The 16,168-nt window shown below is 38.4% G+C and overlaps 1 protein-coding gene across 1 annotated transcript in view; it reads left to right on the top strand.

The window, feature by feature from the left end:
• Positions 1 to 14,244, top strand: part of TEX11 (testis expressed 11) — a 382,668-nt gene extending 368,424 nt beyond the window's left edge. Inside the window, exons 28-29 of the mRNA XM_036898307.2 lie at positions 13,405 to 13,569; positions 13,993 to 14,244. Of these exons, the coding sequence (XP_036754202.2) occupies positions 13,405 to 13,569; positions 13,993 to 14,046 (219 nt within the window). The 3' untranslated portion in view covers positions 14,047 to 14,244. The remainder of the gene's footprint in view (positions 1 to 13,404; positions 13,570 to 13,992) is intronic.
• The last annotated feature ends 1,924 nt before the right edge of the window (positions 14,245 to 16,168 follow it).

Genomic DNA, 16,168 nt, shown 5'->3' with positions numbered 1-16,168 from the left:
CAGCTGTAGATGCACTCATCCCACCAGCTCCTGGACTTGCCATGGGAATGAAGGAGATATCTAAGCTGGCCTGTGCATACAGTAAAACAACAAATTTGACTGGATCTATACTGTTGGAACTCAACCAAGAATTAGGAGAAGTGCAAATTGTAGCGCTCCAAAATCTTACAACTACAGACTATTTACTGTTAAAAGAACATATGGGATGTGAACAGTGCCCAGGAATGGGTTGTTTTAATTTGTCTGATTTTTCTCAAACTACTCAAATTCAGTTAGATAATAACCATCATATCATTGATAAGTTTTCACAAATGCCTAGGGTGCCTAACTGGTTTTCTTGGTTTCACTGGAGATGGCTGGTAATTACAGGTATGCTTTGGTTATGTAACTATACTCCTATTATGTTAATGTGTGTGCGCAATTTAAGTAGTAGCTTAAAATCTATACATGCTGAAGTTACTCTACAAGAAGATATGTCAAAGAAATAATCAATCTTCCCATGTTTTCTCCCGCCTGCTACTTCTATAGCTTTTCTTCTTTCTTCCTAATTACAACGAATTCTTAAATAGAATTCGTGCCTCATATCAAATTTACCGAGTATCATAACTCCTCCAAGTGGTAAAGATACCTCAAGACAAATGCTGGGCATAGAAGCCACAGGGCATAAATATGCAAAGAAATAAAAAGCTAACCATTTCAAACAATAAGGCTTCTCTCTCACTTACCAACTTTACATTTTCCTGTATGGCCCCGGAAGATGACTGGTTAGCCAGAGACGGGTAAGATTCCTCAAGGGAGGAACAACCTAAGACAGGCACAGTCGCAGGGGGGTCATCAGGTGAGAAATTGGGGATCAACAGAGGTGAGGCTTAGAACCTCACCCCCCCTGTTCTGAGAGAAATCTTCTGCATATGTGGATGTTTTATTGCCCTTGTCTAGCTTGGATTAACACATAGTCTACAGGCACACACCTGATCATCTACATTTGCTCTCTTACAACACTAAACTATGTTTTCTACCTTTATGTTGTATCTACCTACCACTTCAGCATCTTATTAAAAATAATAAAGAGAGAAATGTGGTATCCACATATAAATCAAGTATAAAAATCAAATGTGTATTCATATTTGAACTGACTGTTTATAGTTCATAATACATGAGCAAAACCAAAAGTTTCTGTGATGACTGCCCTTGTACTGTTCACCATGTAACTTATTCACTATGTAAGAATTTGTTCTCCATGTAAGAACTTGTTTGTTATGCCTCAGAAGATTGGAGACTGACGAAAATTAGGCTTGGGGTGGATTAATGATTGTGCATTGAGCATTGACTCCCCTATACAGAATTTTATTGTTGTTAACAACCATTTGATCAATAAATATGAGAGATGCCCTAACAACAACAACCAAGAAAAAGTACACACTTCCAATTGTAAAATAAATAAGCAACCGGGATGTAATGTATAGCATAAGGAATATAGTGAAAATATTGTAACAACTTGGTATGGTGATAGCTGGTACTTAGAATTATCATGTATATAAATGTTGAATCACTGTGTTGTACACCTGAAACTAATGTAATGTAATACTGTGTGTCAACTACCCTTCAATAAAAAATAATTATGTAATAAAAAAAAAAAAACAATTCCATTCACAATAGCATCAAAAAGAATAAAATACCTAGGAATAAACCTAACCAAGGAAGTGAAAGACCTATACCCTGAAAACTAAAAGACACTCTTAAGAGAAATTAAAGAGGTCACTAACAAATGGAAACTCATCCCATGCTCCTGGCTAGGAAGAATTAATATCGTCAAAATGGCCATCCTGCCCAAAGCAATATACAGATTCGATGCAATCCCTATCAAATTACCAACAGCATTCTTCAATGAACTGGAACAAATAGTTCAAAAATTCATATGGAACCGTCAAAGTCCCCGAATAGCCAACGCAATCCTGAGAAGGAAGAATTAAGTTGGGGGGGATCTCACTCCCCAACTTCAAACTCTACTACAAAGCCACAGTAATCAAGACAATTTGGTACTGGCACAAGAACAGAGCCACAGACCAGTGGAACAGATTAGAGCTCCAGACATTAACCCAAACATATATGGCCAATTAATATATGATAAAGGAGCCATGGACATACATTGGGGGAAATGACAGTCTCTTCAACAGATGGTGCTGGCAAAACTGGGCAGCTACATGTAAGAGAATGAAACTGGATCACTGTCTAACCCCATACACAAAAGTAAACTCCAAATGGATCAAAGACCTCAATGTAAGTAGTGAAACCATAAAACTCTTAGAAAAAAACATAGGTAAAAATCTCATGGACATAAACATGAGTGTCTTCTTCATGAACATATCTCCCCGGGCAAGGGAAACAAAGGCAAAAATGAACAAGTGGGACTATATCAAGCTAAAAACTTCTGTACAGCAAAGGACACCGTCAATAGAACAAAAAGATACCCTACAGTATGGGAGAACATATTCATAAATTACAGATCCGATAAAGGATTGACATCCAAAATATATAAAGAGCTCACATGCCTCAACAAACAAAAAGCAAATAATCCAATTAAAAAATGGGCAGAGGAGCTGAATAGACAGTTCTCTAAAGAAGAAATCCAGATGGCCAACAGGCACATGAAAAGATGCTCCACATCGCTAATCATCAGAGAAATGCAAATTAAAGCCACAATGAGATATTACCTCACACCAGTAAGGATCGCCATCATCAAAAAGACACACAACAACAAATGTTGGTGAGGTTGTGGAGAAAGGGGAACCCTCCTACACTGCTGGTGGGAATGTAAACTAGTTCAACCATTGTGGAAAGCAGTATGGAGGTTCCTCAGAATGCTCAAAATTGAAATACCATTTGACCCAGGAATTCCACTTCTAGGAATTTACCCTAAGAATGCAGCACTCCAGTTTGAAAAAGACAGATGCACCCCTATGTTTATTGCTGCACTGTTTACAATAGCCAAGATATGGAAGCAACCTAAATGTCCATCAGTAGATGAATGGATAAAGAAGATGTGGTACATATACACAATGGAATATTACTCAGCCATAAGAAAAAAACAGATCCTACCATTCACAACAACATGGATGGAGCTAGAGGGTATTATGCTCAGTGAAATAAGCCAAGCGGAGAAGGACAAGTACGAAATGATTTCACTCACATGTGGAGTATAAGAACAAAGGAAAACTGAAGGAACAAAACAGCAGCAGAATCACAGAACCCAAGAATGGACTAATAGTTACCAAAGGGAAAGGGACTGGGGACGATGGTTGGGAAGGGAGGGATAATGATGGAGGAAAAGAAAGAGGGATTACGATTAGCATGTATAGTGCATGGGGGGCACGGGGAGGGCTGCACAACACAGAGAAGACAAGTAGTGATTTTGCAGCATCTTACTACGCAGATGGACAGTGACTGTGGAGGGGTATGTGGGGGGGACTTGGTGAAGGGGGGAACCTAGTAAACATAATGTTCTTTCTGTAATTGTAGATTAATGATACCAAAATTAAAAATTAAAAAAATTAAAAATTAAAAAACCACATGATCATCTCCATAGATGCTGAAAAAGCATTCAACAAAATGCAACATCCATTCATGATAAAAACTCTCAACGAAATGGTTATAGAGGGCAAGTACCTCAACATAATAAAGGCCATATACAACAAACCCACAGCCAACATCATACTTAACAGCAAAAATCTGAAAGCTTTTCCTCTAAGATCGGGAACAAGACTTGGATGCCCACTCTACCCCCTTTTATTCAACATAGAACTGGAGATCTTCGCCATGGCAATCAGACAGCGCAATGAAATAAAAGGCATCCAAATTGGTAAGAAAGAAGTCAAACTGTCACTGTTTGCAGATGACATGATATGGTACTTAAAAAAATCTTTAAAAATCCTCCCCAAAGCTACTAGAACTAATAACTGAATTCAGCAACACTGCAGAATCAATACACAGAAATCTGTTGCATTCCTATATACTAATGATGAACTAACAGAAAGAGAAATCAGGAAAACAATTCCATTTACAATTGCATTAAAGATAATAAAATACCTAGGAATAAACCTAACCAAGGAGGTGAAAAACCGATGCTCTGAAAACTGCAAGACACTCATGAGAGAAATTGAAGAAGACACCAGTAAGTGTAAACACGTCCCGTGCTCATGGATAGGAAGAATTAAGATGGTCAAAATGGCCATCCTGCCTAAAATAATCTACAGATTCAGTGCAATCCCTATCAAAATACCAACAGCATTCTTCAACAAACTAGAAAAAGTAGTTCTAAAATTCATGTGGAACCAAAAAAGACCCCAAATAGCCAAAGCAATCCTGAGAAGGAAGAATAAAGTCGGGGGGATTATGCTCCCCAACTTCAAGCTCTACTACAAAGCCAAAGTAGTAAATACAGTTTGGTACTGGCACAAGAACAGACCCATAGATCAATGGAACAGAGTAAAAAGCCCAGATATAAACCTATGCATATACAGTCAATTAATATACAATAAAGGAGCCATGGATATACAATGGTGAAATGACAGCCTGGTGTTGCCAAACAACTGGTGTTGGCAAAACTGGACAGCTACATGTAAGAGAATGAAACTGGATTATTGTCTAACTCCATACACAAAATAAACTCGAAATGGGTCCAAGACCTGAATGTAAGTCATGAAACCATAAAACTCTTAGAAAAAAAGAAGAAAACATAGGCAAAAAATCTCTTGAATATAAACATGAGCAACTTCTTCCTGAGCACATCTCCTCAGGCAAGGGAAACAAAAGCAAAAATGAACAAGTGGGACTACATCAAACTAAAAAGCTTCTGTACAGCAAAGGACACCATCAGCAGAACAAAAAGGCATCCTACAGTATGGGAGAATATATTTGTAAACGACATATCTGACAAGGGATTAACATCTAAAATATATAAAGAACTCACACACCTCAACGCCCAAAAAGCAAATATCCCAACTTAAAAATGGGTGGAGGATCTGAACAGACACTTCTCCAAAGAAGAAATTCAGATGGCCAACAGGCACATAAAAAGATGCTCCACATCGCTAATCATCACAGAAATGCAAATTAAAACCACAGTGAGATATCACTTCACACCAGTTAGGATGGCCAATATCCAAAAGACAAGCAACAACAAATGCTGGTGAGGATGCAGAGAAAGGGGTACCCTCCTACACTGATGATGGGAATGTAAATTAGTTCATCCATTATGGAAAGCAATATGGAAGTTCCTTAAAAAACTAAAAATAGAGATACCGTTTGACCTGGGAATTCCACTCCTAGGGATTTACCAGAAGAAAACAAATCCCAGATTCAAAAAGACATATGCACCCCTATGTTTAATCACAGCAGTATTTACAATAGCTGAGGTATGGAAGCAACCTAAGTGTCCATCAGTAGACGAATAGATAAAGAGGAGGTGGTACATATACACAATGGAATATTATTCAGCCATATAAGAAAACAAATCCTACCATTTGCAACAACATGGATGGAGCTAGAGGGTATTATGCTCAGTGAAATAAGCCAGGTGAAGAAAGACAAGTACCAGTTAATGTCACTCATTTGTGGAGTATAACAACAAAGCAAAACTGAAGGAACAAAACAGCAGCAGTCTCACAGACTCCAAAAAGGGGCTAGTGGTTACCAAAGGGAAGGGGTTGGGGAGAGTGCATGAGGAGGGAGGGAGAAGAAAATTAAGGGGCATTATGATTAGCACACATAATGTAGGGGGGTTATGGGGAAGGCAGTATAGCACAGAGAAAACAAGTAGTGACTCGGTGGCATCTTACTATGCTGATGGACAGTGACTGCAATGGGGTGTGTGGAGGGGACTTGATAATATGGGTGATTGTAGTAACCACAATGTTGCTCGGGTGAAACCTTCAATCTATGATATTTTAATTTTTAAAAATTCAAATTAGAAAAAAAAGAAAGAAAAATAAGCCCTTCATAGAGAATTGGAACATTATTAAGTACACCAACATACAGAGAACAGGCATATGAAGGATAGGAGAGAAAAAGAAATTGAAGTAAAACAATAGCTGAAAACTTACCAAATTTGATGAAAAACATTAACCTACACATCCAAGAAAGTCAGCAAACTCAAACAGAATACACAAAGTGATCCACACACAGAAACATAATACTAAAATATTGAAAGCCAAATACAAAGGTAAAATTTTGAAAGGAGCAAGAGAAAAATGACATCACTTAGAAAGGAACCTCAGTAAGATTAATAGGTGACTTCTCACCAGAAGTGGCATAATCGAAGTGATGAAAGGAAGTAACAATTAACTGATAATCTTTCTAACCAGGAAAATTATCTTTCAAAAATGAAGGTGAGATGAACACATTACCAGATAAAGAAAAACTGAATCTGTTGCTAGCTGACCTGCCTATAAGAAATAATAAGGGAAGGTCACCACTCTCTAGTTCCAAAACTTTTTAATCACCTTTTCTTTGGAGTTTTTCTGTATGTTCATAATTTTGTATTTTTACAAGAATATATATAAGAAATGTGAAGTATGTTGTAAGTTCAAAAAGTTTACAAAGACAATGTGTATAAGAATAATTAAATTTGAATGATACAATTAAAAAAATAGTAAAGGAAGTATTTTAGGTTGAAAGCAAGTGACCCCAGATGATAATTTAAACACAAACAAAATACCAGTAATCATGTAATTATAAAAGTATAAATGCATATTTTTTCTCTTAACTGATTTAGAAATCAGATATATAAAACACATTACATAATTTTTTTGTTTAGCCTTTAACATACAAAAATGTAACATGAAAACAACAGCAAAAAGAAGGCAGATGGGAACCTGTTTTGGAGTAAGAAAATGACACTAGCAAATAACTCTAAACCACAGGAAGAAATGAAGAGAACCAGACATAGTAAATAAGAAAGTTAATATAACAAAATACAAATATATACTTGCATTTCTTATTTCTCTTAGCTTCTTTGAAACATAAAATTATATAAGATAATTAAAACTACTGTTGTTGAATTGTCTATTTAAAAACTTACTAGAAAGCTACAGTAATTAAGACAGTGTGGTACTGACATAAGGCCAGACATAGATCAATGAAATAGAATCAAGTCTGGAAACAGACCCTCACATTTACAGTCAATTGATTTTTGACAAGGTTGTCATGACTATGTAATGTGAAAAAATAGTCTTTTTAACAGTGGTTCTGGGACAAGTGGATAGCCACATGGAAAAGAATGAAGTTTGGACCTCTACCTCACACTATATACAAAAATTAACTCAAAATGGCTCAAAGACCTAAATCTAAGAGGTAAAATTGTAAAACTATAAATATATATAGACTAAAATTATCAAGTTCTTAGAATTATACATATAACTAAAATTATAAAATTCTTAGAATCATAGTCTTAAATCTTTGTAAACTTGGATTAGGCAGTGGTTTCTCAGATATAACATCAAGAACACAAGCAATAAAAAATAAATTAGATTTCAGCAAAGTTAAGACTTCTGCAAAGAATACCATCAAGGAAGTGAAAAGACAACCCACAGAATGGCAGTAAATACTGAAAATCATGTCTGTTGAGGGACCTGTACTTAGAATATATAAAGAACTCTTAAAACTTAATAATATAAAGACAACTAATTTCATCGATCTATGTCTGGCCTTACGTCAGTACCACACTGTCTTAATTACTGTAGCTTTCTAGTAAGTTTTTAAATAGACAATTCAACAACAGTAGTTTTAATTATCTTATATAATTTTATGTTTCAAAGAAGCTAAGAGAAATAAGAAATGCAAGTATATATTTGTATTTTGTTATATTAACTTTCTTATATATATAAAGACAACTAATTTTTTGAATGGGCAACAGATCCGAATAGACATTTTTCTAAAAAAGATATTTAAATGACTGAAAGCATATGGAAAGATGCTTATTAACATTATTAATCATCAGAGATAGGTAAATCTAAACACACAGTGATCTACCACTTGACACCCACTAAGATATATATAAAATATATATCTTACTTATATATACCAGTATAATAAAAAAGACAGATAATAACAAGTACTGACAAGGATGTGGAGAAACTGGTACCCTCATACACTGTGTGGTTGTGAAATGGTCCAGCTGCTTTGGAAGACAGTCTAGCTGTTCCTCAGAAGGTTGAACATAGAGTTACCATATGACCCAGAAATTTCACTTCTAGGTATAGACCCATAAGAAGTGAAAACCAATGCCTAAAAAGACACAAACAAATGTTGAGAGAAGCATTATTCTTTATAGCCAAAAATGGAAACAACCCAAATGTCTATCAACTGATAAATGGATTAATAAAATGTGGTATTTCCAGACAATGGAATATTATTTGCCATGAAAAGGAATGAAGTACTGATACATGCTACAACATGGATAGACCTTGAAAACATGCTAAGTGAAAGATGCCAGTCATAAAGGACTACATACCATGTGACTCCATTTACCTGAAATGCCCAGACTAGGCCCATATATAAGGGACAAAAATTGATTTTTTTGCCCAAGGGAATTGGGGTGGGGAAATTGGGAGAAATGGGGAATGACTGCTAATGGGCATGGGGGTTCCTTTTATGGAGATGAAAATGTTCTAAAATTGATTGTGGTGATGGTCCCAGAACTCTGTAAATATACTAAAACCCATTGAATTGTACACTTTAGGTAAATTGTATGGTATGTAAATTACATCTCAGTAAAGCTGATGTACACAGTATTCACTTCAGGATTGCTGAGGAAAGCCTAAAAAGACAGGCATTTGTATTCCAGAACACCTACAATGTTATTAGCTATGTATGACTGCATATTTACTAAGATGTCAAGAACAGAGAAAACTGACTTCAAATATGAGTCCCAGAAAGTCAAAAGAGCAAACACCTGTATTTGCTGGCATTAATTTGTATTTCACATAGGCAAGTCTATGTCAACTTAGGGTTGAGTAGCTGCACAGATGCATATCTTTATTGAAGGTTAATAATTCTCTTGAGCAATGCTGCACATGAGGACAGCCAATGCAAGTAAAAATACAACTCCAGTGTTCCCTAGCTCATTGAATGGCACCATCATTCTCCCAGTTGCCCAAGTCAGACCTCTAGGAATCATTCTCAACTCCTCCCTCACTCCCATTTCTAATCTATCCACAAGTTCTGTTAGTTCTGCCTCCTAAATAATCTCAAATTCATTCACTTCTTCCCATATTCCACCATCATCAGCTTAGTTCAAGTTACCGTCTTTGACCTCAATGCTGCAGAAAGTATTAACTGGTCTCCTTGCATCTCTTGCTTTCTTCTATACATTTCTCCATCCAGCAACCAGAGTGATCTAAATTTTCAAATGTGTGTGACCTTGCTTAATCTTCATCAGTATTTTCCCATTGTTCTTAAAGTGAAAGACCAAAATAGTGAAGGTGGCTTACAAGGCTCTGCCTGCCTGTCTTTTCTCATCTTGACCCACTCTTTCCCTCACTCTCTGCACTGTTAGCCACTCTGTACTCCACAAGGCCACTAACTGCCATCTCCTAGACAAATTTGATGGCCCCTTTCATTACCCTGGCCTTCTTTACTGACCACTGCCTCCTTTTGAAATTCTCTTTTCCTTTGTCCTTTATTTCTCATCAATCTTCCCTGTTGCCTTTTCCAACTCTTACCACCCAACTATGAACTTCTCCAGTAGCCTCTTCTCTTTCCTTCTGTCTACAGGCAGACTCAGGAGCTATTGCAAGTTCAGTTCCAGCCCACCCCAATACAGCAGATGTCCTGACAAAGCAAACCATGAATATTTTGGTTTCCCAGTGCATATAAAAGTTATATTTACATTGTACTGTCGTCTCTTATGTGTGCAGTAGCATTGTGTCTAAAAAACAATGTACACACCTTAATTTAAAAATACTTTATTGCTAAAAAATGCTAACCATCATCTAAGCTTTCAGTGAGCCATAATACTGATCATAAGTCACCATAACAAATATAATAATAATGAAAAACTTTGACATATTATGAGAATTACCAAAATGTGACACAGAGACATAAAGTGAGCAAATGCTATTGGGAAAATGGTGGCAATAGACTTGCTCTACACAGCTTGTCATGAAACTTCAGTTTGTAGAAAAACACAGCATCTGCAAAGTACAATAAAGTGAAGTGCAATAAAACGAGGTATGCCTGTATTCTATACTCTGTCCTGTAAGTGAATTGATACACTTCAACTATTACCTGAGTTCCAGTCCATATCTGCAACAGCATATGTGATATTTTCAAAGACACCTCAACCCTAACATGATTAAAATAAAACTTAACATCTTGGTGCCTTATCCCCAGAAACATTTCCTTCTAATTTCTTCTTTCAGTGGTATCAGCCATTCAACTATGTACTTTAGAGCCACTTTCAATTGACATATTCTACTCCTCTTATCAAATCAGTTACCAAGTTCTTTTGATTCTTCCTTTATATGTTTCTTACACTTTTCCATTTCCACTATCACTATTTTAGTTCTGACCCTCCTCAATTTATTCTTAGTCTTACAAGTCCATTGGGTCTCACTGTCTTTTCTCACCACTGAAATGCCAGTGGTGTTTTGTTCTAAACACCACTGGCATTTCAGTGTTATTAAAACTCCAATTTCATCATATCACTTCCCTTCCCAAAAAGTTTCAGTGACTTCTCATTGCCAGCAGAATAAATTCCAAAATCTGTGGCCTGTAATGCAAAACCCTCTACACACTCAAGCCCAGTGTTTCACAAATTACCTTCCACAACATTAGTAAATGATCTACATACCCTGGTTTAAACAAAGTTATGTGGTTTCTTTACTGCCAACGTTTCTAAAACTTTTAAGGAACTAATGTGCATTATAATGCTCCAAGAAGGGGTTTGTAGAATGCAGCGTTTCCAAAATGTATATGACTAAAGAACCATATTTTTATCTGTTAACACTTCTCACGACAGTAATGTTCTGAGGAAAAACATTTAGGAAATGCTTAGGTAGCCCCTTCCTACCTATTTCCCATTAATTTCCCAACATAAATTGTCTGCTTAGCCAAACACCTATTAGTCTCCATGAGACATGTTCAGGCTCAAGCACAATCCAAGTCTTTGTTCTGCCCATATGGAATATCCTTCTCTTTCTTTATATGTCTGTATTTTTATTTTTACTGAGATATAATTTACAAAAATCATATCACAAAATTCATAATTCTGATGTATACATTTCAGTGGTTTTTAATAAAGTCACAAAATTGTGTGACCATCACCAATATCTAATTCCAGAACAATTTCATCACCCGAAAAAGAACACCCTTTTTTATTACATTAGCAGTCACTCCCTGTTTCTCCCTTCCCTCATCCCCTGGCAACCACCAATCTGCTTTCTGTCTCTGGACTTGCCTATTCTGGACATGTCATTTAACCTCTGTATATCTAGATCCTACTCATCTACCCTAAGACCATGTTTGTTCAGTCACTTGTTCATTCATTCAGTGACAATCACGACACTGTCGGACACTGTGCCAGGCTGTGACTATACAGAGGAAGCTGACATTCGGCCTTCAAGGAACTCCCAGCCTAAGGGCAGAGACAGTACAGTGTTCTAAATGCTACTGTAGTGCTGTGAACGAAGTGCCACAGGAGCAAAGTGGTGTAAGTAGTAAATAGGAATAGTGAATAGTAAGTGGGAAAGTCAGGGGAAGCCTCACTGAGCAGGTAGCATGTGACTGGACATTGATTCAGTTGTTCATTCATTTGTTAATTTATTCATTTGACAAATTTCTAGTCTGCCCCTGTTATGTGGCAGGCACAGTGTTGGACTCTGGGGATACAAAGATGGACAAGCAAAGTCCCTGCACCTCAAGGACCTCAATAGACCGGAGGAGGAAATCAATATATAAACAATTTCAAAACAACGTGATATAAGTTGTATTAGAGGAGTATAAAGCTTCCTATAGGAACAGAGGAAAGGCATAATTAACTCTGTGACTTTGGAAAAAGATGTTTACTGAGTGGACATGGGTCAGGGGTGACATTTCAAGCAGAGAGATGAGACTCCTCTGACTATCAGCCTAATGCTCATTCCTTTTTCTGAACTAGAGCGCCTAATGCCTGTAGCTCTCTGACTAGCCCTTAATCACATACCTTGTGTAATGGAGGCCTTTATATGGGGAGGCCTTGTCTCCCCAAAGGCTGTAGGTCTCCTTTAGGTTGAGAGCTTTGTCTTGTCCCTCTTAGTGCCCTCATTCTCATAGTATTTTTAATAGATTCAAATGAGTGAAAGAGCCACAACTGAGACGTTGTCACTAACACTCTCAAGAAACTGCTGCCCGAGTGCTCTGTTGCATTTCCCCCTTCAAAGGCCTAAGACATACCGTGTGGATGAAGGGCTGTAACCTGGAATGAGCACACACATGCCCTCTTTGCAGTTCCTACACAGGAACTGAGAAAGCACCTTAGACTAATCCTTCTCACCATTGCAAAATCTTGTAATCAGCCATATTCAAGACCACTCAAGAGGCAAAGGGACCATCTTAGAAACAAACCTTTTGTTCATAGCTAGGTATATATTGTCAACATGAAAGATGACTTTTCATATTAGAATCAGTTGACTTGAAGAAAAACAGATTCCTCTCCATAATCAGTTTTGCCTTCAAAGCAAAAGCTGGGGTTTCCCAGAGAAGGAATTTTCCCTCAAGACTAACATAGAAATGCTGCCTGAGTTTGCAGCTTGCTGGGCTGCCCTACAGATTGCAAACTCAAGATTATAACATCAACTCATACCTGAATTCATAGCCCAACTGGCCTAATCTACAGATTTCACACTTGTCAGACCCCACAATTGTGTGAGCCAATTCCCTAAAACAAATCTGTCTCCATATATGCAAAAAAATAAAGATGAATATAATTTCTATTCCAAACACAGACTGAGGTCAAGAAAATTAAGAGATTCAGTAAAACTGCTTCTTGACAAGCTTCTCTGAAGATTAGAGATAGGTATTGGGGAGGTAATTGACTGAGGGGCACCAAGGGAAGCCCCAAACAGGATACAGGTCATTCTCCTGCTTCAGAGAGACCAGGACTTGATCCAAGAGGGCCTCACTGCTTTTTCAGTTTCCATGTCACTATGTGAGGCCTTGCTGTGGAGCATCCTACAGCTGCCGAACCTTCAAAGAGCTCTCCTCATACTTTCTGGGAGCACAGGATTGCTTGTGGAGGGCCTGATGCCCTCCTGGGTGTTAGCAGAGCACCCATTGTTGGTTTGATTATAATGGGATGCAGCACAGATACATCAGTGCTACAATGATTGTGATAGAGATAACTGTAAACCCACTGTTCTTGGATTTCAGGAAGGTTACCCAGAAATGGAGGTTCTCTGGCTGATGATTAGGTCCTGGAATACTGGGATATTTATGTATCACAGTAGCAAGTATGTATCTGCTGAAAAATGGTGTGACCTGGCATTTCGCTTCCTGGACCATCTTGGCTCCCTCAAGAGAAGCTATGAAATTCGGGTGAGGAGGGAGAAGGGTAGGGGTAGATGGCATGACTCAGGGTGCAGAGAGGTCCTGTCTGGGCTCTCAGTAAGGACTCACCCCTGCCTGCCTTGGCTAGGAAAGATGTTGATCATTGTTGTTCTCAGTGTTTCCATAGCTGCAAGAGGTAGGGGACTGTAAATCGTTATTTCTTAGAGTGAAAACCAAGAATAATGATGAATGGGGGGAACTTAGGAACATCTACAGTAGCTGCCTGAGCCTAGTAAATGGACCTAGTGTGATGGGATTCCTCTTCTACAAGAGAGTACTGTATTTTCTCCCCTAAGTGGTGCCTCAGATCTCAGAAGGTAAGGGTTAGACTCAGGTGCCATCACCATAGGTCTGGGAAGTTCCCACATTTCCTTTCCTCTCAAAAAGTCTATTTGCTGTTCTCTTTCCCAGATGAATGTTCTGTATAATGAGCTTACAGAAGCATTAGAAAAAATCAAGGACTAACTTTTTATCAAAGAATGAGAATTGCCAGAAGAAGGCCCATAACCATATGCAAGCAAGCTGACAACAACTCGAAGAAGATTATGGGCCTGCAATTGTTGAACATTTAAATTCTTGCCAAACTTTCTCTTGAGCTTTTGTTTTGCTTTGGTTCTGTTTTCATATTGTTCAGTGAAATTCTCTAAAATAAAAGCATTTTGTGTTTTACCACTGTGACCAGCTCATTTCTGGGGGACAAGAAAAATTTCCAAAGTGGTTAGGATGGTATATATTGAACTAGCCCATATGAGAGTGAGCTGATTCACGCTTCATGTGAACAAAAGGGAATGTTTGGCAAGGTTTCATTTTATTCCAGGAGTGCTCAAATTCCCAATATCTGAAGTTAACAGAGAACACAGACTCTCCATCAGAAAGACCTTAGTGGTCTTTGGACCCAGCACGGATTGGGGATCCATAAAATCTCTTGTTGACGTCCTTAAGAAATCTGTTGTCCAGGCTCCAGCAGAACACAGGCTACCAGAGAGATCTCCCAAGACAGCCCAGTCCACCTTTCTTGCTCTCTAACTGATAAACAGCCCTCTGTCACACTGATCAGAAATCTGTGTCCCTGTAACAAGTCTGGTTTCTCCATCTGACACCCTTTGGAGCACTGAAGGCAGAATTCAGGACCCTCCCTATCCTCCCAGCTAAACATTTGCAGACCCCTCGCTGTTCATCATGTGATGTAGTCACCTCACCTTTCAAAAGCCAAGACCCATGTTTCAGTGAGGTCCGGCTCCCACACAGTTCCACAGTCTTGTTCTGGCTGGACCTGTATCAGTAAGATCACATTGGCTTTTTTCCCCCCTTGATTGTACTAACAGTTTTTAACTTTTGATTTTGAAATAGTTTCATACTTACATAAAAGGGGCAGCTAAGCACAAAGAATTACCATATACTCTTCACCCAGCTTCCCTACTCATTAATATTTTACTACATTGCCTTATTCTCTTTGTGGGTGCTTCCTTCTGGAGGTTTTTGTGATTAATTTGCAGCCATCTTGCTCCAGTACCCCACAATACCTCAGTGTGTATTTCCTAAAAATAGGGATACTCTCCTACATGACCACATTACAGCCATTAAAATTAGGGAATTAATGGTGATACAATTCTGCCATCTAATCCACAGACCCCATTCAAATTTCATTGATTCACTGTCCTGATGAAGTCCTCTGTAGGATCCTAAGACACATTTGTCAGGTCTCTTTCTTCTGCAAACCAAAACAGTTCCTCAGTCTTTCCTTATCTTTCATGACCTTGACATTTTTGAAGAATAGACTGATTACTCTGTGACATGAACCTCAACTCAGGTGTGTCTGATGTTTTCTAACGATTAAATTCAATGTATGTGTTTTGGGTAAGCATTCCACAAAAGTGGTATGTTCTCAGAGCATTGTACTAACAGGCACACAGTGTCAATTTGCCCCGTCACTGGTTGAAGTTAAGATTGCGTCCCCCAGGTACATAGTAATTACTGAGTGTGGGTAAAATTGTAGCATTTCCAGAATATCTCGCCTGGCTCTAGTGCATTTGCATATCCTCAGGGGTGGAGAGAAGTTCATCTCCATATCAACGGGTAATTACTTGGACAACTGAGGACATGTCTGAACCTCAGAAATTAAGGGGAGGGGGTGGCTTGCTTGCTGGCTTCTTCTGGAGCAGATGAGAAAGACAGCCCTGGACTGCAATTTGTAAGCAATAAATGGGTTTTAAACTTTATTTCTCCCTTTGACTGATTTTGGTTTCAGCTAGGTATTTTGCCCTGGGATTTCCTTTCCCTGGCGTTATATCTGGTGGTAGTCGGCAGGACCGCTGAACGTGAAATCTGTCAAAATTGGTGTGACCTTTGGGTGAGCTGCTGCAAGAGATGATGGGCAGATGTCTGGAGCCCCCCTGTGGATAGTGGGGAGGCCCCAGTGGATGCAGCTGCAGAGGGTGCAGCTTCACCTGGAAGACCCTATCTGTGGGGCTTCCAATTTGGGAGCCCTTAGTCTAGGATAAAGCACCTCCTAGAGGAGTAGGACCTTCCCCAGAACTAGGGAAGGGTAGAGATACCGGAAGCTGCAGAATTAGTCCTCCATGAGATA

Source organism: Manis pentadactyla, chromosome X, assembly GCF_030020395.1.
Source record: "Manis pentadactyla isolate mManPen7 chromosome X, mManPen7.hap1, whole genome shotgun sequence".
NCBI lineage: Eukaryota > Metazoa > Chordata > Mammalia > Pholidota > Manidae > Manis > Manis pentadactyla.
This window is presented reverse-complemented; position numbering and strand designations above follow the sequence as displayed.